General features: G+C 56.5%; 1 protein-coding gene across 2 annotated transcripts in view; it reads right to left on the bottom strand.

Annotated features, from left to right (window-relative positions):
* The window catches only part of SCUBE1 (signal peptide, CUB domain and EGF like domain containing 1), a 134008-nt gene that overhangs the window by 16133 nt on the left and 91509 nt on the right, over positions 1 to 26366 (bottom strand). For both annotated transcript variants that reach the window (XM_082420538.1, XM_082420539.1), the window contains 7 exons: positions 23083 to 23199; positions 16605 to 16727; positions 14029 to 14145; positions 12444 to 12566; positions 1799 to 1918; positions 1331 to 1435; positions 232 to 348 (listed from right to left, as the gene is read on the bottom strand). In XM_082420538.1, coding sequence (XP_082276664.1) covers positions 232 to 348; positions 1331 to 1435; positions 1799 to 1918; positions 12444 to 12566; positions 14029 to 14145; positions 16605 to 16727; positions 23083 to 23199 — 822 coding nt within the window. The remainder of the gene's footprint in view (positions 1 to 231; positions 349 to 1330; positions 1436 to 1798; positions 1919 to 12443; positions 12567 to 14028; positions 14146 to 16604; positions 16728 to 23082; positions 23200 to 26366) is intronic.

Raw genomic sequence — 26366 nt, 5'->3', positions numbered from 1 at the left:
GGACCCCAGGGATGCTTTTCCACTCAAGTGCTGGTTTTCTTCCCCAGGGACACCACCACTGTGTATGGTCCACCAGGCGTGGCTCCTGGGGCTAAGGGACCACGGTGGTGAGGACGAAGAGAGGCCCTACCCCTGGGCTCCCAGCCCTGCTGGACCCTGGGCTCCCAGCCCCCAGGCATGGGGACCTCCCCCCACCCCCCGTGTGGGTTGGTACCAGGGCGACCCACTCACCCAGCAGCAACTGCCTCAGGGCCTCCTTTGCCGGCTCCCGGCTTCGGGGCCGGAGGTGGCACTTGGCATCTCGAATCTTGAACCGGGCCTTCTGCCTGATGAGGGTGGCAGGGGCACCTGGGGAAAGTCCAAATCCCCCCAGGTGGCGGCCTCTCCTTTGGGCAGGGAGGTGATGGGGCCGGGGGCTGCGGAGGGAGTGCCTGAGCGTGAGGGGGCTGCCAGGGGGACAAACCCACTGGGAGCCGTGGGTGGGGACCTCTGCTGCCTTGTTTCTCTCCCGGAAAAAGGTGCAAGGGTGGACGGTGGGGTCATGCTCGCCCCAGGGGCCATCCAGCCAGAGGTCGGTGGAGGAGGAAGGGCAAACCTCCTGCCTTCTCCCCCATCACCAGAGCTACTTTATGTGGCTGGTGCTTTCAGGAAAAGGGGCAGCGCAGACGAGAGAGGGAAGCAAGGAAGGGAAGGGGATTTGAAATGATACAGATGCCAGAGCCGCTGATTCCTTCCAAGAGCAAAACAGACCCTTGGACCAAAGAATCCTATAGTCACAGAAGCTTAGAATTACATCGTGTATGTATTAAGCATATCATTGAATCCAGCATCCTGAATAGGAGAAGCTGCCGAAGCACAGCCTCCTGCTGGCAGGGGATCTGGCTGTGTCCTAAAGTGCACGGGGGTGTGTGTGCCTCCAGTATTCCTGGGGTGGGGTGGGGTGGGTGGGTGGTCTCCCGGGGGAGCTCTGACTCTGGCAGTTTTTAGAACCTTGTGGCCGCAGTAGATGTGACTCCCTTCGCTGAAATGGAATCTGAGATCCACAGACCCATAGCACTTTAGGGTCACTAAACCACTCTGGAACTGTGGCCCAGAGCCGGAAGGGCCCTTCCATGGTCCACTGCCCTTGGGCTGGGACTCAACTTACAGCCTGCTTGCTTCTGGGCCCTGGCCCTGCTCTTAGCTCCCTGGCACCCTGAGCCATACTGGGCAGGCCCCAGGCCAGCAGGCCTTCCCTGGGCCATGCCCCTCTGTCTCCCCCTGGCCTGGTGCTGGACGGAAAGTCAAGGGGTCCCGCAGGTGCGTGCGGTATGGACAGGCCAGGGACTACCTGAGCAGCTGGGCCCGGTGCTGGAGCCGGTGCTGTTGCGTTTCTGCAGCATCTTGCCCTGGAGGCCCGGGACACCGCAGCTCAGGCTGTAGCTGTCGTCCGAGTCTGTAGAGAGGCCAGGGCGGAGGTGGGCCTGGGTGCCCCCCGCCTTCCAGCACCCGCACATCCTGGGGGCCTTGGAGGGGTCACTGAATGCGATGAAGGTCAGGACTGACCCTCACGTCAGTCCGTTTCTGCTACATGACTACAGGCTAAGTGGCTGGGCAGGAATGCGTCCGCTGAACTTTTGAGAAGGACACTGCGGCCCCCACAGAACCAGACAGCTGCCCAGGGTCACTCAGTGACCAGGGCTGGGGGTCCTCATTCCTAGGTTGGGCTCCTCTCCTGGAGAACAGCAGGGAGCAGAGGCTGGATCCCAGGGAAGGGAGCCCCGCCCGCCATCCCATCCCGGGGACAGCCTTGGGTTACCTGGCATGAAGAGTGTGTGGGCCAGGCAGGAAAGGGAGCAGCTTTCCACACCGCCCACCTTGCTGCAGGACAGCTGGGCCTGGGGTGAGGCCTTGGCCCGAGAAAGGCACTTGCCCGTCTCTGAGGAGAAGGAAGACACAAGAGGGGCTTGAGGGGCCAGGGGTGGCTTTCTGGAGCCGGCAGGCCCCCTGAGCATGGACCAACAGGAACTCCCGCCACACGTCCGTCCCCTGGCCAGACCGTCTTGGTGGGAGGCGGCTGGGAGATGGCAGGGTCCGCATCCGTTTGGACGTAGGGGGACGCTGGGCCCAGGAAGCGGTTTGCTCCCTTCTCTCTCCAACACCAGTCCAGGCTCTCTGTGAGAAGGTTCACTCCCTGCGCCCCGATCCAAGGGCAGGGCTGGATCCTCCAGAGCGGGTGTCCCTGCCCATCTGGGGAAAGGAACGGCTGAAAATGGTCATGGGCTTCTTGGCAGTGACTAAGCACGGGAGGGTCACTGGGAAGCCCTCTCTGGGGCAGTCCCCAGACACATCCATTAGCTGTTTGAAGATGCCCAAAACTGAGCTCTTCAGAGTTTCTCATGTGTTTATTTATCTTTTGAGGATTAAAAAATTCCCCAGACTCCTAGGAAAAGACTGACAGTTCTACAGTCAAGGTAAACATGAGTACTGATCGTATCGAATTGTCTGACTGATCAGTGACACCTGGCTCCGGAAGCATCAGGCTCTGAGTCCATCATCAGTGGTGGAGTGGCCCCAGGGAACAGGCTGAAACAGGGGCCTTAGCTGGAATAAGAAACTGCAGTGGGGGAACTGCCAGCCTGGATGGTCTTCAGCATGTGGCTGAACATTTTCAAGGAAGAGTCTTAAAAGGACACAATCTAGAAATGAAAACAAACTCATGGCCCTCCAGATAAAACATCTGGCCCCCAAACAAACTCAAGACCAAAAGTCCTTTGTTCCCAAAGAATCAAGAAACTATGAACAAAAACACCTGCCGTTAACACAAACCAAAAGGGCCGCTGAAGGACCCGTGTTCCCACTGGTTAGGAAACAGAAGGGCAACCATCCACCACCTTCCAAGGGCGACGTCAGCCCCCGGCAGTTCCCTGTACTTCCTCCGACTTCCTAGAGGGGACTGCCGACAACTACAGACGGACAACACAGCTTTCTTGTGCGCGCCCGGCCCTGCGCTTGCCCGCACGTCCTCGTGGGGATGTGGAGGGTGCAGAGCACTGATGCCTCCTTCCCGCAGCCGTTTCTCAGGGTTTTGTTGACAGCGAGCACCTTCTAGGGATGAGGTAACATCTCCCTCCAGACAACAGCAGCCTGGCTCCCGTTCACTACAAAAGCGAGGGGTGGGTTTCCCAAGCTGGGCGTCCTTCAGCCGGGATGCAAGTTCCCTGTCTGCACATCCTCCTGGGTGGACGGGACCTGGGGGGCTGCTTGCTGTGCTGTGAGTTCTGAGGCCCTTGGACTCTGACCCGGGGGTCCCACGAGTCCTGCTGGCGCCCACGGAACAGGGGCAAGCTAGCTTACTCAGCTCGCATGCAGGTGAGATCTGACTCTGCCGTGTAAACCATCCATCCCACCACCTTAGGACATCGAAGCCCTCAGAGAAAAGTGTAGAGTCGCCTAAAAAGCAAGAGTGAAGGCAAATCGACTGGCAGTGAGGAAAAAAAGGGGGGAAAAAAGTACATTTGCCTTATTGTAAGTATATCTGGTTGTGAGAGAATATGCAAGAAGATAAGAAGAAGCAAATTTGAAAAGGGTCAGGGATTTGTAAAAGGCTTGAGGGGACATGAACTTGATTTGCTTTGGTTTATTAAAACCACTCAAGTAAAAACCATAATTCAAAAAGAGTCATGTGGGCTTCCCTGGTGGCGCAGCGGTTGAGAATCTGCCTACCAATGTAGGGCACACGGGTTTGAGCCCTGGTCTGGGAAGATCCCATATGCCGTGGAGCGACTAGGCCCGTGAGCCACAACTACTGAGCCTGCGCGTCTGGAGCCTGTGCTCCACAACAAGAGAGGCCGCGATAGTGAGAGGCCCGCGCACCGCGATGAAGAGTGGCCCCCGCTTGCCGCAACTAGAGAAAGCCCTCACACAGAAACGAAGACCCAACACAGCCGTAAATAAATAAATTAAAAAAAAAAAAAAAAAAAAAGAGTCATGTACCACAATGTTCATTGCAGCTCTATTTACAATAGCCAGGACATGGAAGCAACCTAAGTGTCCATTGACAGATGAATGGATAAAGAAGATGTGGCACATATATACAATGGAATATTACTCAGCCATAAAAGGAAACTAAACTGAGTTATTTGTAGTGAGGTGGATGGACCTAGAGTCTGTCATACAGAGTGAAGTAAGTCAGAAAGAGAAAAACAAATACCGTATGCTAACACATATATATGGAATCTAAAAAAAAAAAATCGTCATGATGAACCTAGGGGCAGGACGGGAATAAAGACGCAGACCTACTAGAGAATGGACTTGAGGACATGGGGAGGGGGAAGGGTAAGCTGGGACAAAGTGAGAGAGTGGCATGGACATATATACACTACCAAATGTAAAACAGATAGCTAGTGGGAAGCAGCCGCATAGCACAGGGAGATCAGCTCGGTGCTTTGTGACCACCTAGAGGGGTGGGATAGGGAGGGTGGGAGGGAGGGGATATGGGGATATATGTATATATATAGCTGATTCACTTTGTTATAAAGCAGAAAGTAACACACCATTGTAAAGTAATTATACTCCAATAAAGATGTTAAAAAAAAAAAGAAAAAAAAACCACTCAGGTAGTGGGACTTTCTAACAACTCTCAGTTCTTTCCCGAGTTCCAGCCTGTAACTGCTCCTTTGGGATCATTATCAGAAGACAAGCCTCCCTTCTCTAGGTCAAAGGCCCTGCACGTATTGTGGGGAGGGATCTCCTCTGCAAATGGAACTGCCAGCTAAAATACACCTACGGGGTTATTGTTAGAAGTCTCAGAAAATTCTCCTATACATGATTCAGATTACAGTCGATGGGAACCTTAATATACCTCTATTATGTATGATCAAAAAACAGAATCCCTGGGGCAAAGTTTCCACGACATCAGCAGAACGATTGGAGGAGAGCCCAGGAAGAGTCCAGACAGTCTTCCCAGACTGCCAGAAATCTTTTTTTTTTTTTTTTTTTTTGGTATCAACATGCAAAGGTTAGGCCAGCCTCTCAGGGGACAAACTCAACAACACGGGGAGCAACCGTGACCAAGGCTTGTCCTTCCTGCCTCAGAGCAATCACAGCCTTGGATAAAGTAGTTGAAACATCTTCAGATCTTGTACTAGAACCACGTTTAAATCTGAGGGTACCACATGCAGTATGATCCCTCCTGTGACCTGAAAACACCCAGTACTTTTTCTGCTTGTCAGTGAACTAATCATGGTGTCTGGTTCCTTTCTCCTTCTCATACTACCATTGAGCAACTCTCATACCCCTTCCTCTTTTTTTTTTTTTTTTTGGCTGCACCGCGTGGCTTTTGGGATATTAGTTCCCGGACCAGGGATTGAACCCAGGCCACAGTCATGAAAGTGCCAAGTCCTAACCATTGGACCGCCAGGGAATTCCCTCTCCTACCCCTTCCTGAAGGAGAGACTCATCTCTGTGTGTCTGTACTTCAGAAGTGTTCATATCCAGAACAGATCTGTTGGAGGCTCCACACCAAATCCCAACTTAATATTGTTTTGTTGATGGGACTTATCTTAAAAAATGAAGAGATCCTAAAATCCATATGGAAATTCAAGGGAAGTTCGAGAATAGCCAGACCAATCTTGAAATATGAAAAACAAAGTAGGAGGACTCACATTTTATGATTCAAAAACACTATAAAGCTACAGTGGTGTATAGGTATGAGGACAAACAAATAGATCAACAGGACAGAACTGAGAGTCCGGAGACAAATCCATACATTTACGGCCAACTGATTTCAAGAGGATGTCAGGATAATTCTATGGGGAAAAAGAATGTTTTTTTTTCAACAAATGATGCTGTGACACTTGAAGAGCCACATGCAGAAGAATGAAGTTGGACCCCTATCTCACACATATAAAATTAATTCAAAATGGATCAAAGACCTAAATGTAAGAGCTAAAAATATAAAGCTCTTAGAAGAAAACAGGTGTTATCTTTGGGAACTTAGATTAGGCAATGAACAGTTTCTTAGAAGTGACATAAAAAACACAGGCAACCAAAGGAAAAAAGAGATAAATTGAACTTTACGAAAATTAAAAACTTTCGTGATTCAAAAGACACCATCAAGAAAGTGAAAAGACAACTCACAGAGTGAGAAAAAAAAATCTTTGCAAATCTTGTATCTAATAAGGGACTTGTATCTAAAACATATAAAGAATTCTTACACCTGAATAATAAAGACAAAGAACCCAGTCAAAAAATGGGCAAAGGATCTGAATAGACATTTCTTCAAAGAAGATATACAAATGTACAATAAGCACATGAAAAGATACTCAATATTATTAGCCATCAGGGAATTACAAATAAAAACCACAATGAGATACCATTTTACACCCAGTAAGATGACTATAATCAAAAAGTCAGATAATAACAAGTGCTGGTGAGGATGTGGAGAAACTGGAGCCCTCACACACTGCTGGAGGGAACGTAAAATCGTGCAGCCGTTTTGGAAAACAGTCTGGCAGTTCCTCGAAATTTAAACACAGGGTTACCATATGACCCAGTGATTCCACCCCTAGGTATATACCCAAGAAAACTGTAAACATACGTTCATACAGAAATTTGCACATGAATATTCATAACAGCGTTATTCATAATAGCCAAAAACTAGAAACAACCCAAATGTCCATCGACTGATGAGTGGATAAACAAAATGCAGTATAACCATAGAGTGGCATGTAACTCAGCAATAAAGAGGAATGAAGCACTGACACATGCTACAACGTGGGTGAACCCTGAAAACATTATGCTAAACGAAATGTCAGTCACAGAAGGCCACACATTGCATTCCACTTCCATGAATGTCCGGAATAGGCGAATTCATAAAACACAAAAGTCGATTATGGTTGCCTAGGACTGGGGGGCTTGAGGGAAAATGGGGAGTGACTGCATGGGGTTTCTTTGGGGAGTAATGAAAATGCTCTAAAGTGGATTGTGGTTGCACAACTCTGTGATTATACTAAAACACACTGAGTTGTACACTAAATGGGTGAATTTTGTGGCATGTGAATTATATCTCAAAAAAGCTGTTAATAAGAGCAAAAAACAAAAAGAAGAGGGGCTTCCCTGGTGGCGCAGTGGTTGAGAATCTGCCTACCAATGCAGGGGACACGGGTTCGAGCCCTGGTCTGGGAAGATCCCACATGCCGCGGAGCAGCTGGGTCCGTGAGCCACAATTACTGAGCCTGCGCGTCTGGAGCCTGTGCTCCGCAACAAGAGAGGCCGCGATAATGAGAGGCCCATGCACCGCGATGAAGAGTGGCCCCCACTTGCCGCAACTGGAGAAAGCCCTTGCACAGAAACAAAGACCCAACACAGCCATAAAATTTTAAAAATAAATAAATAAATAAATAAAAATTAAAAAAAAAACAAAAAGAAGAGAGATAGGAGACTTCCCTGGTGGCGCAGGGGTTTAGAATCTGCCTGTCAATGCAGGGGACACGGGTTCGAGCCCTGGTCCGGGAAGATCCCACATGCCACGGAGCAACTAAGCCCGTGCGCCACAACTACTGAGCCTGCGCTCTAGAGCCTGCGAGCCACAACTTCTGAAGCCGGTGTGCCTACAGCCCATGCTCCGCATCGCAACAAAGAGTAGCCCCTGCTCGCTGCAACTAGAGAGAAACCACATGCAGCAACGAAGACCCAACGCAGCCAAAAATAATAAAATAAATAAATTTAAAAAAAATAGTACTTAAAAAAAAAAAGAAGAAGAGAGATAGTACCAGGCTGGACAGGCAAGAATCCTCCAGGCCGGAATCAATCCCGGAGGGGCTCCAGTTGGCTCTAGGGCTGCACCCAAGGCTCTCTCTAGCGTGTTAAATTGCTAAACATAAAAGGTAAGTATGCCCATGAGCGGAAGCAGTCAACCTTAGAATGCTTTGAAAACAGAGAGGTTTCCTGCCCATAACGGGAGCACAGAGGCCCACAGCAGAAGAGGTGGAAGCTGGTGGAAATGTTTCCGGATCATCATGTGAAATAGGCTGCTCTGGCCGAAGTCCTGGGGCAAGGACAGAGGGGCCCAAGGGTTCCATCACACACACACTATGTTTGGCTTCCCACTCTGTAAAGGAGCGGGGGGAGCAAGTTGTACGAGCCACGAGGATGATACCTGGTGAAGCCAGAGCGGCCTCCTGGGACCACCAGACCACCTCACCCAGACGTCTGCTAACATCTTTCCTAAGACAACCCATACTTGTAGGGACAGACTGGCGGTGACGTTAGACAACGTTGGTGAGAAGCTTTTCCAGGGTGGCAAAGGAAATGGCCAGTTTGCGGTGTGGCTGTGACCTTCAGAATCCTGGGTAAAGTGCAAAGATGGGACGCGGACTGGAATCAAGCCCTAAGGGACACTTAGAGCGCGTCCAGAGGGAGTTCATGGGTTACAATTACGCTCTAGTAACACTTTCTGGATGAACGGAAGCAGTCTCTTGTTGAAAAAAATAACAGCACTCATAGGAGCTAAAATATTATTAGATTTTGTGTTCCTTATTTGGGATATTCCAACTTATTTACTTAGTAACATACAGACACATTTTACTGGGAGAGTTATTCATGAATTACTCAGAAATATCACAGCCTTTATTACTCCTAATTTTTCTTAAGAAATAAAAATGAATTTTTCAGAACTTACTGTAAAGTCACCATTTAGAGATTTTTTTTAAAATAAATTTATTTATTTTATTTATTTATTTTAGGCTGTGTTGGGTCTTCATTGCTATGCGCGGGCTTTCTCTAGTTGCGGCGAGGCGGGGCTACTCTTCGTTTAGGTGCGTGGGCTTCTCATGGCGGTGGCTTCTCTTGTTGCGGACCATGGGCTCTAGGCGCGGGCTTCAGTAGTTGTGGCATGTGGGCTCAGTAGTTGTGGCATGTGGGCTCAGTAGTTGTGGCTCACGGGCTCTAGGGCTCAGGCTCAGTAGTTGTGGCGCACGGGCTTAGCTGCTCCATGGCATGTGGGATCTTCCCGGACCAGGGCTCGAACCCGCGTTCCCTGCATTGGCGGGTGGATTCTTAATCACTGAGCCACCAGGGAAGCCCTAGAGGTCTTAAACTGAGGTTTTTCAGAGAACCCCCAAAAGCAGACAGTTCACAGAAATTGACTGTTACCCAAGATTCTTAGAACCGGCCGACAGCTACACAGAATAGAGAGCTTGTGCCTAATACCACTGGAATAAATTCTCTTAGATGTCTGTAACCACTGATTTCCACACGCTCTTTTGCATACCTTTGTTCTTCATTCTTCGGGTCACGTTTTCCCACCTTATGCATTTAAGGTTGTACACTTCTGATTTACCCTACCATGTTTCCCTTACAAATAACTCACCTAGATCTAGGCCTTACTAGTGATAACCACCATCCTGATTCTTTTTTTTTTTTTTTAATAAATTTATTTATTTATTTTTTGGCTGCGTTGGGTCTTTGTTGCTGCGCGCGGGCTTTCTCTAGTTGCGGCGAGCGGGGGCTACTCTTTGTTGCGGTGCGCGGGTTTCTCATTGCAGTGGCTTCTCTTGTTGCAGAGCACGGGCTCTTAGGCGCGTGGGCTTCAGTAGTTGTGGCACGCAGGCTCAGCAGTTGTGGTTCACGGGCTCTAGAGCACAGGTTCAGTAGTTGTGGCACACAGGTTTAGTTGCTCCGCGGCATGTGGGATCTTCCCGGACCAGGGCTCGAACCCATGTCCCCTGCATTGGCAGGTGGATTCTTAACCACTGCACCACCAGGGAAGTCCCTACCATCCTGATTCTTTAAATCGGTTCTCCCAAGCTATTGCTAGGGAAGCCAACATTTTAAAATGTTATAAAGTATGTTACATGAACGTAATTATGATCCTCTTTGTAGGCAATACATAAAAAATGAAAAAGCCCTCCCATCAGGAGAGACCAGTTCAGTTGTCTTGCATTGTATCTGACTGTTCATCACAACACCACCCACAGACAATACACCTACAGCTCCACTGAGGTTGACCCCGTGTCTCACATGGACATCTGATTCATGGGTGCCACCCCAGGACCTCAGCTAACTGCCCTGTGGGTCTCTGAGACTGTAACAAGTGAATGACTCCCCGGTACCCTCAGTGAACGATGCCTCCTTGCAAAGCATCTAACAGTAGAACACCTTCTGAGGGACATAATAATACCTGGTGAAGCAGACGGCAGAGGCTCTTGGCCCCAACCAGAGGGACTGGACAGCTTTAGTGGTCATCAAAAATGTGTCCCTCACTTAGGGTGATACAGCGAATAATACAGCCTAGGGCATGGCGTTGGGGGCAGGACAAAGCAGTCTGACTCCCTAGTGCAAGTAGTTACAGATAATAGTACGATCTTGGATCTTCTGGGCAACCAGGGGAGTTTGTGCCCCTGCCGGCACTTCATCCTGAACCTGGATTCACGGTACAGGTGAGGTGGAACAGTCTACTTCAAGGTTACATGAGACAGCAACCTGCATACTGTGGAGTTAGGGAGCAGGTGGGACCGATTTTCCCGGTCAGCCCTGGGAACCCTTCAATCATAGTTCTAGAGGGCCTTCCAGCACCTTCTAGAAATACCTGCAGTCACACTTGTCTGTCTCATCATTCCACATCTACCGTCTAGAATATCGACTGCTTTCACGTAGTCATAGCCCCAGCAAATGGCTCAGAGACAAAAATGGGATAAGACCTCCCCGACTGACTGTGACCTGATGATCAGACCTCCACCGATGGCCCTTCATAGAGGCTGGCTTGGTGGCAGTGGTGAAGAACTGGACAAGCCCTGGTGGCCTCTCCTGCAGCTCTGAGGAGGGACGACCAAAAAGGAGACTGAGGATTAAAAAACAAACAAACAAACATGTCCTCATATCCCTAGAGAAAGCCTGTACCCGATAGCTCTGGTCATCGGTAAATACCAGACCTCACATGACCCTAATAATCAGTGGACACACCTCGGAAAGCCAATCAATCGAGGAGGGCGTGGGCTTGGAAAGTCGGCCAGCTCTGGGCCGGTTCACTCAGCGATCAGGTTTCTGAGGCTGGTGCGAGCCCAGTCTCCCTCAGCGCCCTGCAAAGGCATGCTGCTGAGACTGACATCACCTGCCTTCAACCAGCACAACTCCACACGAGCTCTTCCCCCAAACTCCAGGCAAAACCAGCGGTTTGCTTTGCTCAACAAGACTGCCTGAGCAGCACAGCAATTCTTACTTAAGTAAGCAATAAATTCAGCTGTCTGACCTCGGGTTACTAAGTGATGGTATCCATTCTCTGATACTTTCATTCATTCATTCAGCAAATCCTTCACTGAGTGTCTATGGCTGCCGGGTCTGTTCTAGGTGCTGGGAACAAGACAGGCAAAGAATACCTGCTCGGGTGTGCAGAGTGTGTGTTCAGCGAGGACAGACCGACGACACCCCGCGGCAGCCAGTGGCTGCGATGGGAGGAGACGAGCACGGGAGAGCCGAGAGGCGGGGGCGGGCCGAGGGGGGCCGGCTGCTGCGCCAGGTGTGTGGTCAGGAAGCCCCCCACCCCAAGCAGGCCCCTGCAGGGAGTGATGAGTCCTCTAGGCTAAGAGGAGAGCCCGAGCGTGGCTATGTTGAGGTCGGGGGGCCGCTCCTGTGAGGCCAGGGAGGCTGGCACGGGGTGGGTGGGGGTGAGGGTGGAGGGCAAGCAGGCCGGGCTGTAGCAGCCTTTGGGCCATTCCAGGAACCCAGGCTTCGCTTCTGCGCGACGAGGACTCCCTGGAGGGCTCTGAGCCGAGAGGGATGAGCTCTTAGATCTAGAAGGCTTACTCTCGAGGCCCTGGGGATGCTGGAGCACGGCGGGGCAAGGACCTGAGAGCCGTTCCTGGGACCCAGTAGAGGCCCGGCACACAGCAGGTAGTCAGTATGTTTATGGAACCAGTGAATGTGGACCGTCCAGCACTCAGCCGAGAGGTGCCCCAAGGCCCCAGAGCTCAGCAGCAGAGGGCGCGTGAGCCCTGAGCTCTCTAGGAGGCCCGCCCGTCGCCGGGCCTGTGGCGGGTGTACAAAGACCCAGGCGCTCCCCAGTCCTGGCTCTGCTGCTGCTGCACGCCGTGTAACCACCCCTCCCCTCCCACCAGCTTCCTTGGCAGGACAAGGGGAGCCAGGGCTACTGAGGCCTCCGCGCTCTGCTCCCTCTAAGTGTCAGCTCCTCCTGAGCCCACAGCTCCGGCTGCACACGCTGACGCCCAGGTCTCCACCTCCGTGCTCCCCGTGGCCCCCCAAGTCTGTTTCTGTGCCTCTGTCTGACACCAAGTGTGCCCTCCCCGCTGCATCCCCTCTTCTTCTGTCGGCCCTCACTCCCATCAGCCGTACCCCAGCAGCAGAGAGCACGGGCCCAGGAGCCCCAGCCATCAGGCGCCAGGGGAGGGGCTGGCACCCAGGCCCTTCTCAGGGGTCCTCGCGATGGCTTGCCCCAGGGCACTCACCCACGCAGTCCTTCCGGTTCCAGTGGAGGCGCCTCCCTGGGGGGCAGACGCATTCGTAGCTGCCCTTGGTGTTGACACAGCCCTGGTCGCAGCTCCCGTTGTTCATGCTGCACTCGTCCACATCTGGAAGCACAGGTAGGCGTAAGGGCAGGAGGGGGGGCTGGACGGTCCAGCCGAGGCCACACCCTTGGGGCTGGCAGGGCAGGACCCACCCAGGACAGGAGGGCCGAGAATCCCCTGACCCTGACCCCAGCCTGATACTGTCACTGGACGCAGACATGTGGTCGCACACGACACACACACGAGCTTGCACACACACAGGGCTCCCGCACACACCAACACACAACCCTCCCCCAGGAACCTCAGTGGTTTGCTGAACTTGGGCAGCTGAGCCCCGACTTGGGGGAGGGCAGAGAAATGGCACAATATAAAACTGCAGTCAGGTCTTGTGGGGCCGGAATGACCAGCACCGGCCCCGGGGTCCTGAGGCTGTATCTCACTGCGGGACTTTGGACGTGCCCTTCCCAGCCAGTTTCCCTCCTGCACAACAGGCACCTGGGCGCAGGAAGTCTCCCCTGAGGCCCCGCCTTCTTTTGGGCCAAAGACCTGTGTGCAGAAGCTGGCGCCCAGGTTTTTGGGAGTCCCTCCAGAAGCATCTGCAGCTCACCCCACGAGCCACGCCCCTAGCACCGGCTGTGCCTGAGCCCACCTAAACTCCACAGCTGCCCAGCAGAGGAAGTGTGGTCACCACCAGGTCAAAGGAAAGGGAGAGACACCAGGGACCTCAGGGCCATTCTTGACACCCCCGCCAGCTTCACCCCCCAAGCCTGTACATCCCCATGTCCCACCATCCGTGGCACCTAAATGCATCTAGAACCTTCCCTCTCTCCACATCCCTCCCCACCCTGCCCAGGCTCCAGTAGCTCTCACTCCCATGCCTGGAGCCGTGTCCACACTGATGCCCTGGGTTCCACTCTCCTAAACACGTGGCAGCCGGAGGGATCTCGTTACATGAACTTGAGCCCGTCACATCCCCGCATAAACCCTCCAATGGCTTCTCATCGCACTGGGAATAAAGCCACAAGTCCCCGGGGGCTCACGAAGCCCTGTGTCCCCTCTGTCTGCATCTCCCACCGTGTGCCCCTTCCCTCATGGGACTCTAGCCCCACTGGCTGCCTCTCGGTCCCTCTGTGCTCCCTCTGCCTCAGTGCTTTTGCACACGCTGACCCTTCTGGCACGCTTCCCCCATCGTGACCCAAACACTCCTCCTTTAGGAGCCCCCCATTGTCCCCACCCTCTGCCCTTCTCTGTTGTTACCCCCTCCACTGGAATGAACTGTCTGTGGGAGCCTCTGTGCAGCCATCCTCCCTTCCGGACTGGGGTTCCCCAGAAACTGCTGTTTCCAGGCCCGTGTCCACAGCCCCCACCCTCCTGCCTTACCCTTGGCTGAGCCCCTCTGCCCACCAGTCCCTCCCAGGCCCGTCAGAGTCAAGGTCAAGGTCGGGGTGTGGGGTGCAGTGCAGGTGGCCGTGCGGCCGGGCGCGTGCCTCTGGGGGGAGGTGGCCCTGGCGGGCGAGCTGCAGACCTCCGCAGTGGGTTGTCCCATAGAGTGTGTAGCCGCGGCGGCACAGGCACTGGAAGCTGCCCGGAGAGTTGATGCAGATGTGGTCACAGGTCCGCTCGAAGGAGCACTCGTCGACGTCTGTGTGGCCACAGGGAGACAGAGTGTGGGAGGAGGCTCAGGGCGTGGTGGACGGCACGGCCTGCCCCTCACTCAGCCGCTCAACAGACACCTGTGCCCGACAGTCCTGGGGCCCCAGGCTCAGCGCGCGCACGGCCGACACACAGCAAACGTCAGACTTCGCGTCGCTGCCCAATTTTCCATTTTGTCTCCATCAGCCTCATGTGTCTGGGTGAGAAGCTGCCTCACATCTTTTCTGGAGGTGGGCAGGGTAGAAATATTTTGAGTAGAAGGGATTATTACGAATCTCTGCCATTTTGATATCTCCCATTCCAGTGTGATTAGGGTAGGTATTTAATCCACACCTGCAGGAAACTGACGGGCTTGCCTGAGGAAGGGGCTAAACTGGGACATGAAAACAGACCACTTGAATGCCGACCAAAGTGTGTTCCCCCATCACCCCAAGATGTCTCTGGAGAAAATGGGGAAAACAGCACAGACAGAAAGGGGGATGGGAGTAGGGAAGATGTTACCCATGAGGAATAACAAAGTAGCCTTGATAGGATGTGAACTTTGATTCTGACCACCCTGGCAGCCAGGGTAAAAAGGGAACGAGGGAGGGCCACAGAGTGCTTGGTACTGGAAAGGAGGAAATGAACCACGTGTTTGCAGGAGACAAATCTGTCCTGGCCGTAAGTTCTGAGCAAGATGGCCCCCATGGGACAGTTGATGGGGGTCCTGAGGGCAAGGCAGACATTGACCTGCCTCTCCATGGGCACTGTAGTTGGAATTTATTCTTTGGGTACATTTGCTCACATGACTACAGATGCACTCATAACATATGTGTTTGTAATAACACTAGCACGAGGAAGGAATCACTGTGGATGCTCAAAGGAAGATGTGATTCCTCCAGGGGGTGGATCTGGGAAGATCTCCTGGTGCTGTGGCACCTGGGCTAGACCCTGAAGGATGGGGCTAGCCTGGAATGAAGGAATGAGAGTGGGGGAAGGGCACTCCGGGCAAAGGCTGGGAGGTGGCAGCACTGGATCCTCAGGGATTGTGTGGAGCTCAGCGGGCCTGGGGAGGTGTCTGGGGTCCCCATCCCAAGGTCCCTGAGTGCCTGCTGAAGCTGGGGACCCAGGGGCTGTGCTGGAGCAGGGGCGGGCCAGAGTCCCAGGGCCTTGCAGAGCTGAGTCAGGAAGAGGGCGGAGGAGACTCAGCCAGAGCCCGGAGCAGACCTGCCATCGCCTCCTCCGCGGCCGCTGCTGCCCGCCTCTCTCACAGGGCAGCTGGGGATGCAAAGTCAAGGGCCCTCCCTCAGCCCTCCACAGAACGCGGCAAGGCAGACGGAGAAACAAAGTCAAAGTGCAGAGGAGCCTTGATCGGAGCCTGGACAGATGCCGTACTCCCAGTGGGCCCCTGTGCCCTGAGAGGAAGACAGGGCCAGGTCGCCCGAGCAGGGAGGCAGAGGCCGAGCCCAGGGAGGGGAAGCAATGGGCTCAGGTCACATGCTGAGCCCCAGGACAGGCTGGCCCTGGACCCTCCCTTACCAGCCTCTGCTCTCGCCTTCCTCGGGGCCCTCAGGGCCTCGTGCTGCCCCAGGCCAGCCTCTGAGCAGCGCTACGAGGCAGATGCTGCAACCGCAAGCCAGATGCGGCCCGGTGCAGCCTGTGGCTCCTGGGACCTCGTGGAGACGAAATGACGGGACGGCCAGCCCCCCACCCCCCGGCCCCTCCCTCTGCATGTTTCCCTGAGGCCAGCTCCTTCTCAATGGCCTCATCTAGCTCCACAGGGCTCCTTGTGGTTCCTCAAACCCCCTCAGCCCAACAGCGCCACTTCCTGGTTGGGTTTACCTCCCTGGCTCCCCCTGGAAGATGCCTATTCATCCTTCAAACGCTTCACCAGTGTCTCCTCCCGCAGAGCCTTCCCTGACCCGTCTCTCCACTGCCCATCCTCTGGGCTCTCACTGCATCCGGGACGTCTGCGGGACTTGTCCCGGGCTGTGATGCTCGGCATCTGCCCAGGTCTCTCTTCCCATCACCCCAACTCCTGGCAGGTGCCCAGGGACCCTAAGGAAGGGCTGCTGGGGCACGCCTGCCATGTGCTACGGCTTCCACCAGGTGGCAGCATCCACCTGGCCTCTGAAGCCACTGACGGTGGCCAGGGAGGCCCCCTCTGGAGGGCGCAGTGGGCTCTGCTATCTACTTGCTGGGCCACCTGGATACGGCCGACCCCTCCCTGGGCCTCAGTTCCCATCTATATCAGGGAGAGGGGGGGCTGGATGGCTTCTCAGGGCCCCTAGAATCATAAAGGACGGGAAGACAGGAGGGCAAGCGCACAGGCTTAGGGACACAGAAACTACCCCCGGTCCCTCAGGCCCGGCCCAGCCAGTGGACAAGCCCACCCCAGGCTTGCCTACCCTCCCGGGAGCCTGTGTGGCCCGAGAGGGGCGGGACCCCACGAGGACGTGGGCGGCTCACCTTGGCACGTCCGCTCGTCGGTCAGCAGCTTGTACCCCTTCCGGCAGCCGCACTCGAAGCTGCCCACGGTGTTGCGGCAGAAGTGGTCGCAGCCTCCGTTGTTGACCAGGCACTCGTTGATGTCTGCGGAGCCGAGCGGCAGGAGGAGGCAAAGAGAGTGGGCTGGGCCACGCTGCCCGGGCTGCCTCGGGTCCCCCGGCTGAGCCCAGGAACGGGGGCTGGCTCACAGCCGTGGGGGTGGGAGGACGGGAGACACCGCTCCCCCCCCAGGACTTGGCGAGCCTGGCGTTTGTGCACCGAACGGAGGGGAACTGGTGTCTGCGGTGCCGGGCCAGACAACAGGGACCGTGACGCTCCCACGCCCTTTCATCCCCGGGGAGGTGCCAGGGAGGCAGGGAGGCCGGGAGCAGGGGGCTGTGACTCTGGGCTGGGCGAGCTACTGGACCCCTGGGGCCTCGGCCCCCTGTCTGTTACAATAAGGATCAGAGGCGTCCCTACTCGGAAGGACATCATGAGGATGAAATGAATTAACATCCCTAAGGCGCCGGGGCTCAGTCAGTGCCCAAACAACTCTTTAAAAAGTAGGTTTATTGCTCCTGCTTTACCGACAGGGAGACCGAGGCTGGGAAGGTAACTGGCTCCAGGTGCTGCGGCTGGTGGCGGGAAGCGGGCGTTCCTGGGCCGCCTCCCTTCCCAGCCTGGTTCCTCCCGCTCGCCCTTCCCCATGCCTGCCGGTGAGTTTGAGCTGTTTCTTCACTCAGCGTGTCATGAGTTGTGGCTGCACCCTGAAGGCCCCCCAGCGCGACCCCCCCAAGCATCCCTGCCGGTTGGCCTCGGCTTGCACACCTATAGTGATGGGAGCTTCTTCCCTCGCGAGCTCCCCCCGACCCCCATGAGCTCCCTCCCACCCTCCTTGCCCTGCTCCCCTGGGCTTGCCCCCCGGGCTCCCGGTCCACCTGGCGGACTGAGTTGTCAGAGACCCTGTCCCTGAGGTACCTCTTCTCACTCCGAAGTTCCTCTTGGGCTCCGGCCCCCGGGCCCCCCATGCTGCTCACCCCCCAGCCCCCCAGACCTAGCCCAGCAATTGGAAACAGAAGTAGGAGGTGACATCCAGGAAGGTGTCCCCACCCTGATTGGAGGAGGGCACGAAAGGAAGCGGTGAAAGAAGCATCCCCCCGCCCCCCGGCAGAGAGAGGGCTTTCCGTGCTGGTCACTGGCCACATCTTAACAGAGCTGCTGACTCAGACCCCAGCACCCGCTGAGCCTGGCCTGAGTGTGAGGCCCGGACACCCCTGTCCCGTGTAACTGGCACCGCCAGTTGTCAAGGTCAATCTGTCCCCATTTCCCCGAGCCCCGCGGAGGAGACTTGGTCCTATTGCAGAGACTCTGGTCTCAGGCCCAGCCTCTCACCACGCTGCTCCCAGCTCTCTTCCTCAGACCGAACAGGCTGGACTTGACACCTGCTGAAAAGTCCTATGGCAGCACCCCCACAGAATGCTCCTCACCCCAGAACAAACCCCCGAACAACAGGAGAGCAGCGGGGGCGTTAAAGAGAGCAAGGTTGAGACCCCCTGGGTGGGCAACTCTCGGAGCGTTTGCGAGGGGAACGGGCACAGCAAGTCGGGCAGGGGCAGACCCAGAGCTGCTTTCCTGTGGAGGCCCGGGTGGGGCTGGGCTCTGGGGAACACAGGACACCCAGGGGGTGTGCCCGCCACCTCCTTGCCCTTGGCCAGCCTCCCCGAGGTACCTCTGCCCCAAGGACCCATTCTGTTTGTGTATGCTGGCGATTTGGGCGCCAGGAAGATGGGAAGGGCGGGGAACCCGAGGGGGCCCCACTAAGGGAGGCCACTAGGGTGTGTGTGACCCTGGCTCCGCTGCTCACGGGCTGGGCCTTCACCTCTCTGCACACAGGAGGTGCTCTACGTGTGCACCAAAATGACGGCTAAAAACAAGAGACCGCTCAGCACTGGGAACTCTGCACGCGCTCCGAAGCCTGTGTTTCAGGAACAAGGCAGCCTAAGGAGGAGCCCACGCCCCAGCGGAAGCAGTAGGACCCTCTGGGGGTCACGGCACCTGCTAGGCATCACCTCGTGCAGGCGACCAGGCCAAGCACTTTCTGGCAAGGTCTCGTGTGATGGTCAAAACAACCCGAGGCCAGATCTCCCACTTTCCAGGGGAGGTCACAGCTCCACGCAGGAGGCCGACGTGAGCCCAGCCCCAGGTGTCTCCAAAGACGGCCCCGCCAGTGCAGCACGCTGGCCCTGCGGCCTTCAGAGGAAGCAGACCTCAAGTGCAGCGAGGGCCTGTCCAGGACAGAGGCTGGGGCTCTCCGTCGCCCCCTCCCCTGGGGGTTACAGGAAGATGGGGAAGATTCTGGCTAAAAGCCTCTGACAGGAGAACGGAGGCCCCTCTCAGCTCTGTGACCCTGGGCAGGGCAAGGCACCTCTCTGAGCCTCAGGCTCCCCATCTGCAAACTGGGCTGCTAGCAGGTACCTCTCCAGCATCATTCACTACGACTGAATGTGCAGATGGGGCTTGCCTCCTTGGGAGTGCCTCAGGCCTCCTGGAACCCCCTAATCCCATCCCTTACCCCATCTGGGCCTGTCGGCTAAGGGGCTGTCATAGCAACTAGACAAGAGGCGCGAGGCGTTGTTTGCTTGAGGCCCAGGCTGGTGTAGCGGGCTGCCTGGGGGTCAGAGTGGGGGAGGCCCCATTCCAGGCTCTAGCCTCAGCTGTAGTGAGGGGCCAGTGGGCTCGCACGGTCCCTCAGCCTTCATTCTGATGAGCCTCTGCCCCCTCTCCACCTCCCACCCCTCCAAGACCCCCCTCCTTCTCTACTGTGCTCCCACTGGGCCCCGCCAGCGGCCAGCAGCCCCCTACCTGGTTACAGAGGCTCACAGTCTCCCCTCCGCAGCCTGGCCCGGCGGCCCTGCCCTCCTCTTCTCTGCACGCTTGGATTCTGCCTCGGCAGCCCTCACCCCAACCTGCCCGGGGAACAAGCACTCCCTTGGGAAGCCTCCCCTGATGTTCTCTCCAGAGTTAGCTGCTCCCCTGTCATGGGACCTGCCCTCGGGGGGATGACAGACGGGGCATCTGGCTCCCACCTGGAGCCCCAGGGCCCAGCATGAGGCCTGCACAGAAGGATGGGGCACTGAACGAATGGATGAATGAATGAATGAATAAGTGAGTTGGGGGGCTGAGAGAAGGTTAGTGGAACATTCGATGCGTCACCCAATGTTTGAACATCAGTGCGTGTTAGGGGGAACGGTGACGGGTGAGCTATAGGAAGACGCAGTAGGTTGATGTTCCTGTCCCCCTCTGCCCATCCCACTGAGGGGGCACAGCCTGGCGACCCAGGGGCCACGTGGATGAGGGTTTTGGGTGGGAGCAGAGGGAGGGCCTGTGGGAGTGAGCTGGCATCACCTTGGAGCAGCCTAGTGGGGAGGGCAATCTGTTGGGCTGGGCTGGCTGGGCAGAGGCCAGGTGAGGGAAGAGGGCAAACAGGCGGGGATGGGGGCGGTTCTCCCAGACTGTTCTGGCAGGTGCTGGGAGGAGGGGCTGGTGTCCCTGAGGAAATCCAGGCTCTGGCTCAGGAAGTTGAGGTCCCAGACCTCCCTCCTCTCAGAAGGGCCAATTAGCAAGGTGCCCACTTCCCAATATCAAGCAGGACAGTGCCAAACAGGGAGTCTTGAGACTGGACTGTCCACACTCTTGAGACAAAGCAAGGGCTTGGGGAAAATCCTGCAGCGCCCCCCATGGCCCTGATGTTTTAAGGCAGCCCTCCACCTGCCCACGTGATCCCCGGCCGTCCTGGGTTTTCAGCTCTGGATTTTCCGAGACCTCCAGCCATTGGTCTTGCTTAGCAATGACCTTTTGGCTTCCAGAAAACACTGAACCTTTGATATTCTCCTCTGGGCCCCACCAAGACCAGGGCGTACACGCTGACTGAGGAGCCAGAACCCCAGGGCCAGGGCCTCGGTTTGTCGGGGATACCCAGCTGGCTCGCCCCCCGCCCCGAGCCCCCGCACCCTGCCCTGCGCCTCTCCAGCCAGGCCCCGGGAAACTCAGACTGCAAGCCCAAGGCTCTAAGACACCAAACCCTGAGGTCTCGAGGTCAACATTTGGTTTCCAGGGTTCCCTGATTTGAAGACGCTTTGATGTTCATACTATGTAGTTCTGGACCAGTCCCACGATCCCTAAATTCTAATATGTATAACAATATCCAGACTGCTCTTCTCCACCTCCGCTGCCACCCCTGGCCCAAACCATTGTCACCTCGAGCCTGCTCTTCCAGACCCTGCCTAGAAACCCGTCCCAACAGTGGCAGGGACTGTCTCCAAACGAAAGCCTGGCCTGTGCCCCCCTGCCCAAGAGTGTCTGGGGCCTGGCCGAGGCTCGCAGGATGAAGGGCCAACCCCTTCTCCTGGACCTCCCCCGAACCTTCCCCAGATCTGGGCACACTGGCTGCTCTGGGTCCTGGAACCCCAGGCCTCTGCACAGCAGTCATGTTGCCTGGATTAGAGCCTCTTGCTCTAATCCTCCCCGCTCTCCCTACCCCCTGCCCAGACTTTAAAAATTAAAGTCTGTCTTCTTTACTCAAGAGAAGACCCCTGGGCACAAGGAATTTCTGTTTCATTCACTGGTCTCCCCTGCACTTGCACACAGGAGGAGCCCAGAAAACCCATCTGGTACATGAGTGACCGAGAGAACTTCCTCACTCCAGGGCAGTGGGAGTGAGGTTTGGCTAAAGGCAAACGAGCAGCTCTGGTTAAAGGGCCCAGTTGTTTCAACACAGGAAACATGGTCGGAGGCTCAGACTGGCGGGCCGGGGGCTGTGTGGACAGCTCCCTTCAACGCCGCCCCCTACCCCAGACTCAAGGTGGGGTGAGGATGGATGCCCCTCTCGCCAGCAATGATGGGCAGGGGGCAGCGGTCAGCGCCCCCTTAGGTGCTCCTTGTGGGCCACGTGACTGCCGAGGCCCCTTTCCAGCCCAGACAGGTCAGCTCCCAGCGGCGAGCTCCTGGCCTCGAGTCCGGAATTAAGCCCTGCCCTGCCCCTCTGGTCAGCGCTGTGCCTTGGATGGGGTGTGGGTGGCCCGATTCTACCTTCTTCTGTCCTGGCTCCAAGGGCAACTGGCTGGGCCTGCTCTGACTTCGCTGGGCTATGAGGACAGCTGGGTCTGCGGTGGACCTTGGCCAGCCCTCCTGGCATTAAGCCCACGTGGCAAGGCCTCAGAGAACTCCCCCGCCCACCCGGAACACACCTCGCTCTAAGTGGGCTGAGCGGGGGCTACAGAAGGGCTTTATTTGCAAATAAATAGGTGGAAGAACGGTTATTTCTGTCAATAATCACTAGGTTCTGCCCAGCAGAGCGGCTGGGGAGGAGAAGTCATACGCTGTCTATTTTTACAGGCTTCAAAAGCCCATCTCAGACTATTTAAAATCACCCTGAGCCTCTGCTGTCAATCTTCTCACCCACTGGGCTTTGGAAGTTCTAGCTCCTTTGCCCTTCCATGCTGGCCTCCGGGCCTGCCCGCTTCCTGGCAGGGTGATGGGAGGAGGGCAGCCGGCCTTGGCAGGGATCTGAGGGCTGGTCTAGGGAGTGCTGAGGGGCTGCACCTCACTCCTTCGCAAGGGCTGCCTCCCGGCCCAAGGTCCGCAGCTCTGGGGGTTCCATAATACCCCAGATCTTTTTCTGGGCTGGTGCCCCCCTGCTGCAGGGCTGGCCCCTTCAGTCCTAGGGCTCAGCCAGCTCTGGCTTCCCAGCCCCTTCGCTTCCTGTTTCCTGAGGGGTCCCCAACACGGCTGAGCCCCCGCAGGCCCTCAGGAACCTCGGAGTGAGCCGGGGAACAGTGGGCAGAGAAAGCTCACCCTTCCCTGGCTTCCAGCGGCCGGCAGACCGGCCCATTCCTCATCTTCCCAATCCTTATTTCTAATTTGCATCCTTAGTCCTTCAGTTGAGATCCCCCTGCACACCTTCCCTCTTCCAGTGACGAGGACACACAGGGTCCTCAGTTTTCTAACGCCGACAGGAAGACCACCCTGGCCTGGTCCGAGCCCTGTGCCCTGCTGCCCTGCTGCCCCCAGCTCTGCAAAATGCACCCCAGCTAAGGTGAGTGAGCACAGGAACCGGCCTCACCCTGCCCCCTGAGAGGCCACAAGGAACCTCTACTGGCCTAGGAAGCCCGAAGTAAAGGTACCCCGTTTGTTCAACCCAGGGTGAAGCCACATTCTTTGATATCAGAGCCCCGCTTGAACCTGTCAATATACAGTGGAACCGGGGTTCCCTTGAGCCTTGCTGGGGAGCGCTGGTGCTGACTCTCCCTCTTCTCAGCTTCTCCAACAGAAATGCAGGTGACAGCTGACCACCCTTGCCCCTGAAGCCACATGTGGTCGCACACCCAGCCCAAGTGTGCCGCCCTGCTCCTGCCCTGCCTGCACCACCCGGGGCCTGGCGAGGGAGGTGGTGCGCACTGACCTTTGCACGTCTTCCCATCCGGCTGCAGTGTGAATCCAACCGGGCAGCTGCATCGCACGCCGGTGGCCGTGTCCTTGCACGTCCGGTCGCAGCCTCCGTTATTTACTGCACACGTCTCTGAGGAGGGAAAGAGAAAAAGACACTCTCAGTCTCCTTGGACAGAAGCCACCGCCTTTCCCCACCCGTCAGGGGATCTCCTGAGACAGGAGACCTGAGTTCAAATTCTGGCTCTGGGGACTTCCCTGGCGGTCCAGGGGTTAAGACTCCGCGCTTCCAATGCAAGGGATGCGGGTTCGATCCCTGGTTGGTGAACTAAGATCCCAAGTGCCGCGTGGTGTGGCCAAAAATAAATAAATAAATAAATGTTTCCAATGCAGATTCTGGCTCTGATACACTCTAGCTGTGGGGCCTCTCTGAACCTCAGGCTCCCCATCTGTAAAATGGGAGAATGACACTGTTTCCCCTCTGATGATGATGGATGGGAAAACTGTTTGCAAACCGCAGGGAGCCGTGCCAACAGGGTCCACACCACCACCAGGGCCAGTGCTGAGATCGGCCGGGCTGCTATTTAACCACCCAGGGACAGATTCCTAAACCCTTGCCTTGCCTGGACTTGGACTCCAAACCCAGACTGGCAGTTACTGGGGCTCCCAAACTCGTCTCAGTGCGGGATGGCTGGTGGCCCTGGCCGTGGAGTTGCAAGGGGAGGTTCCCAGAGCCCGCACACCACCCATCACCTTGATGAGGCTCTCAGCCCAACATCTGTTCTCACTGAACGATAAGCCAAAGGCGTCTGTTTTTTGTCCACTTGAAGCTAGTCTAGTGCTTTTTTTTTTTTTCCTCTCGCAAATTCAAAGGGCTGGAGTGGCTGGGGCGTAACTAAGGTCACCGAGCTTGTCGTGCGGTGAGAATGATCCTCCCCAGGCCCGGAGAAGAGGCTGGCACAGCCGGGTCACCGGGGCACGTGGAGGAGCCTAGTTCCGGGGCCTCTGAGCCTTTCAACCTGGGTTTCTTCCTGAGCATCTGGCGTGCTTTGATGTTGTGGGAACTTCCCTCTCCCCTTTGCTGCCAGGAAGGGAAGCGCCAAGGGCCCCCACCTCTTATCACCTGACATCCCCTGCCTGTCTACCGTGGCTGCCCCTGGCTGCCTGGCCCCAGCGGGTCTCTCCCCACAACTCTCCCCCTACCCCGTTCGTTCTGTCTGTCCTTCTGTGGTGTCTGCATTCCTGCAAGCTGCATTCCGTTTTCTCCGGGAGGAGTTTGCGGATGAACACAGGAGTGATGACTAAATGAATATATACCCCCAGTTGCCAGGAGTCTCTGCTGCTAATGTCTTTCCTTTGAACTTCAACTTGTAGGGGGTGGGCGGAGCAGGGAGAGGAGGAAACCAGGCTTTCCCTCTGCGTGTGTGTGTGTGTGTGTGTGTGTGTGTGTGTGTGTGTGTGTGATTCTGTGGGGTGACCACGATGGCGGTTGTCCTTAACATCCTGAACTCAGGGGCTGCCTGCTGCATGGGGCCGCTGCCCTTTTTCTCGAGGTTGAAGTCTTCACCACGGTAGGACAAGCTGTAACTGCTACCGCAAGGCCGGTCTCCTCGCCCCTGCCTCTTCCCAGGCTTTCAGCGTGTCTCCCCATGCTCTAGCCCTCCAGCTTCTGTCTGCCTGCTGTGGGGCATGTTGCCCAGTGGCTGGGAGGCCTCCTGCCTGCTCATGGTTCAAGGTCAGCGCAGAGACCTCCACGAGGAGCCTCCAGACGCAGAAAGGAGGCCCCCACCCGCCGTGTGCGCATGCGGGCTGGCCTCGACGTGCGCGTGGGCCAAGCTCTGACCCACACACGCCTGCGCAGGCGCTCTCGTCTCCCCCGCCGCCTGTCTATTGGGGCAGTGGAGGTGGGGAGGCCAGGGTGTGACTCTGGCTCTGTCACTCACTGAATGACCCAGCGAGTCCGCCCCTCGGGGCTCGACCTCAGCACCTACACTTGGCAGGTGAGGATGGCAAGCCTTCCCTCCCAGGGCTGAGGTGAGGATCAAAGAAACCCCACACTCGACAGCATCTGGCCCAGGGCCCAGCCTGGAGTAGCCGCTCAACAAACGTTAGCTTCCTACCCTGAGGTTACAACCAGAGAGGGAAATCCCGCCTCCTGCCCTCAAATCCAGAGCCAAGGTACCCCCAAGTGCCTTTCCAGCCTTTTATGTGGGAGAGCCCCTCTCTGAGAGGGGGGCAGGGAACCTGCCTGTTTTCCAGGTGCAGGTAGTTAAGGCTCAGGCCTTGGAGAGGCGGGGGGAACGCCCGAGAGTGGGGGGCGGGCAGCAGAATGTGCCGAGAGCTTGGGCTGGGGCACAGCTGGGTGGCCTTACTTGGCGACAGCGGGATGACCACTGGGCCTCTCCATGGTGGTGGAGGTGGCATGTGGCGTGGGCACTGGGGGCTGTGTCCCTGAGAAATGGACCCGGCCAACCAGGCTCCAGGGGGCTTGCAGGCCCTTCCCGTCTCTGGAGGCCCTGATGGGACTCGGAATCTCGGGCCTCCCGAGTGACCGGGGCCCTGGAGACCTGCTGGCCGCACCTGTCCTCTGGGTAGAAGGAGGAGGCCGAGCTGGGGCTGGGGTCAAGCCTGGATGGTCACCCGCTCTCTGCGCCCTCAGGGCAGGTCTGTCCCCTGTACCGAGCACCCTTTCAGTCTCCTGTGTTACCCTAGACAATGTTTGGTACAAGAGGCTCTTTGGGCTCCCCTGGGTGCTGACCAGCCCATCCCACAGGCATCGCTGCACTGGGCTCCCCACGCTCACAGCAGCTCTGTGGACGGCTCCTGCGCCCTCGCCTCCCAGGTGCAGAACACTGGGAATTGGCGCAGAGCAGCGTGGCTGGTAAGGGACAGGGCTGGTGGGACCCGATGGGTGTACTCCAACCCCCCGACAGGCTCAGATCTCCATCCCAGCCAGTCCCAGCCGGGGCCCGCACAGCCAAGCGCGTACTCGGCTCTCCAGCTCCTGCCCAATGCTCCCCGCCTCCACGAACGCTACTCCAGCCGCCCCAAGGATGCATCCTAGGAGGCGCCTTCCCCCACCCTGCCTGGGGCCCAGGGCCTGGTCTTGCCACTTCCTTAACATCGGATTCCGGGCCGGTTCTTACTGTTGCTGTTCTGGGCCAGGCCCCCAGTGTCCTCTGATGTGACCTGCACCGACTCCCCAGTGGTCCCTCTCCTCCAGACCACTGCCTCACTCTGCACAGCCAGCACCTTTGGGCTCACGTGGTAACGCTAAGAGCCAACCTGCACCCTGGGCCT

The sequence above is a fragment of the Balaenoptera physalus genome (assembly GCF_965194825.1).
Source record: "Balaenoptera physalus genome assembly, chromosome: 13".
Classification (NCBI taxonomy): domain Eukaryota; kingdom Metazoa; phylum Chordata; class Mammalia; order Artiodactyla; family Balaenopteridae; genus Balaenoptera; species Balaenoptera physalus.
The sequence above is the reverse complement of the archived record's forward strand: the minus strand, read 5'-3'. Positions and strand labels throughout refer to the sequence as shown.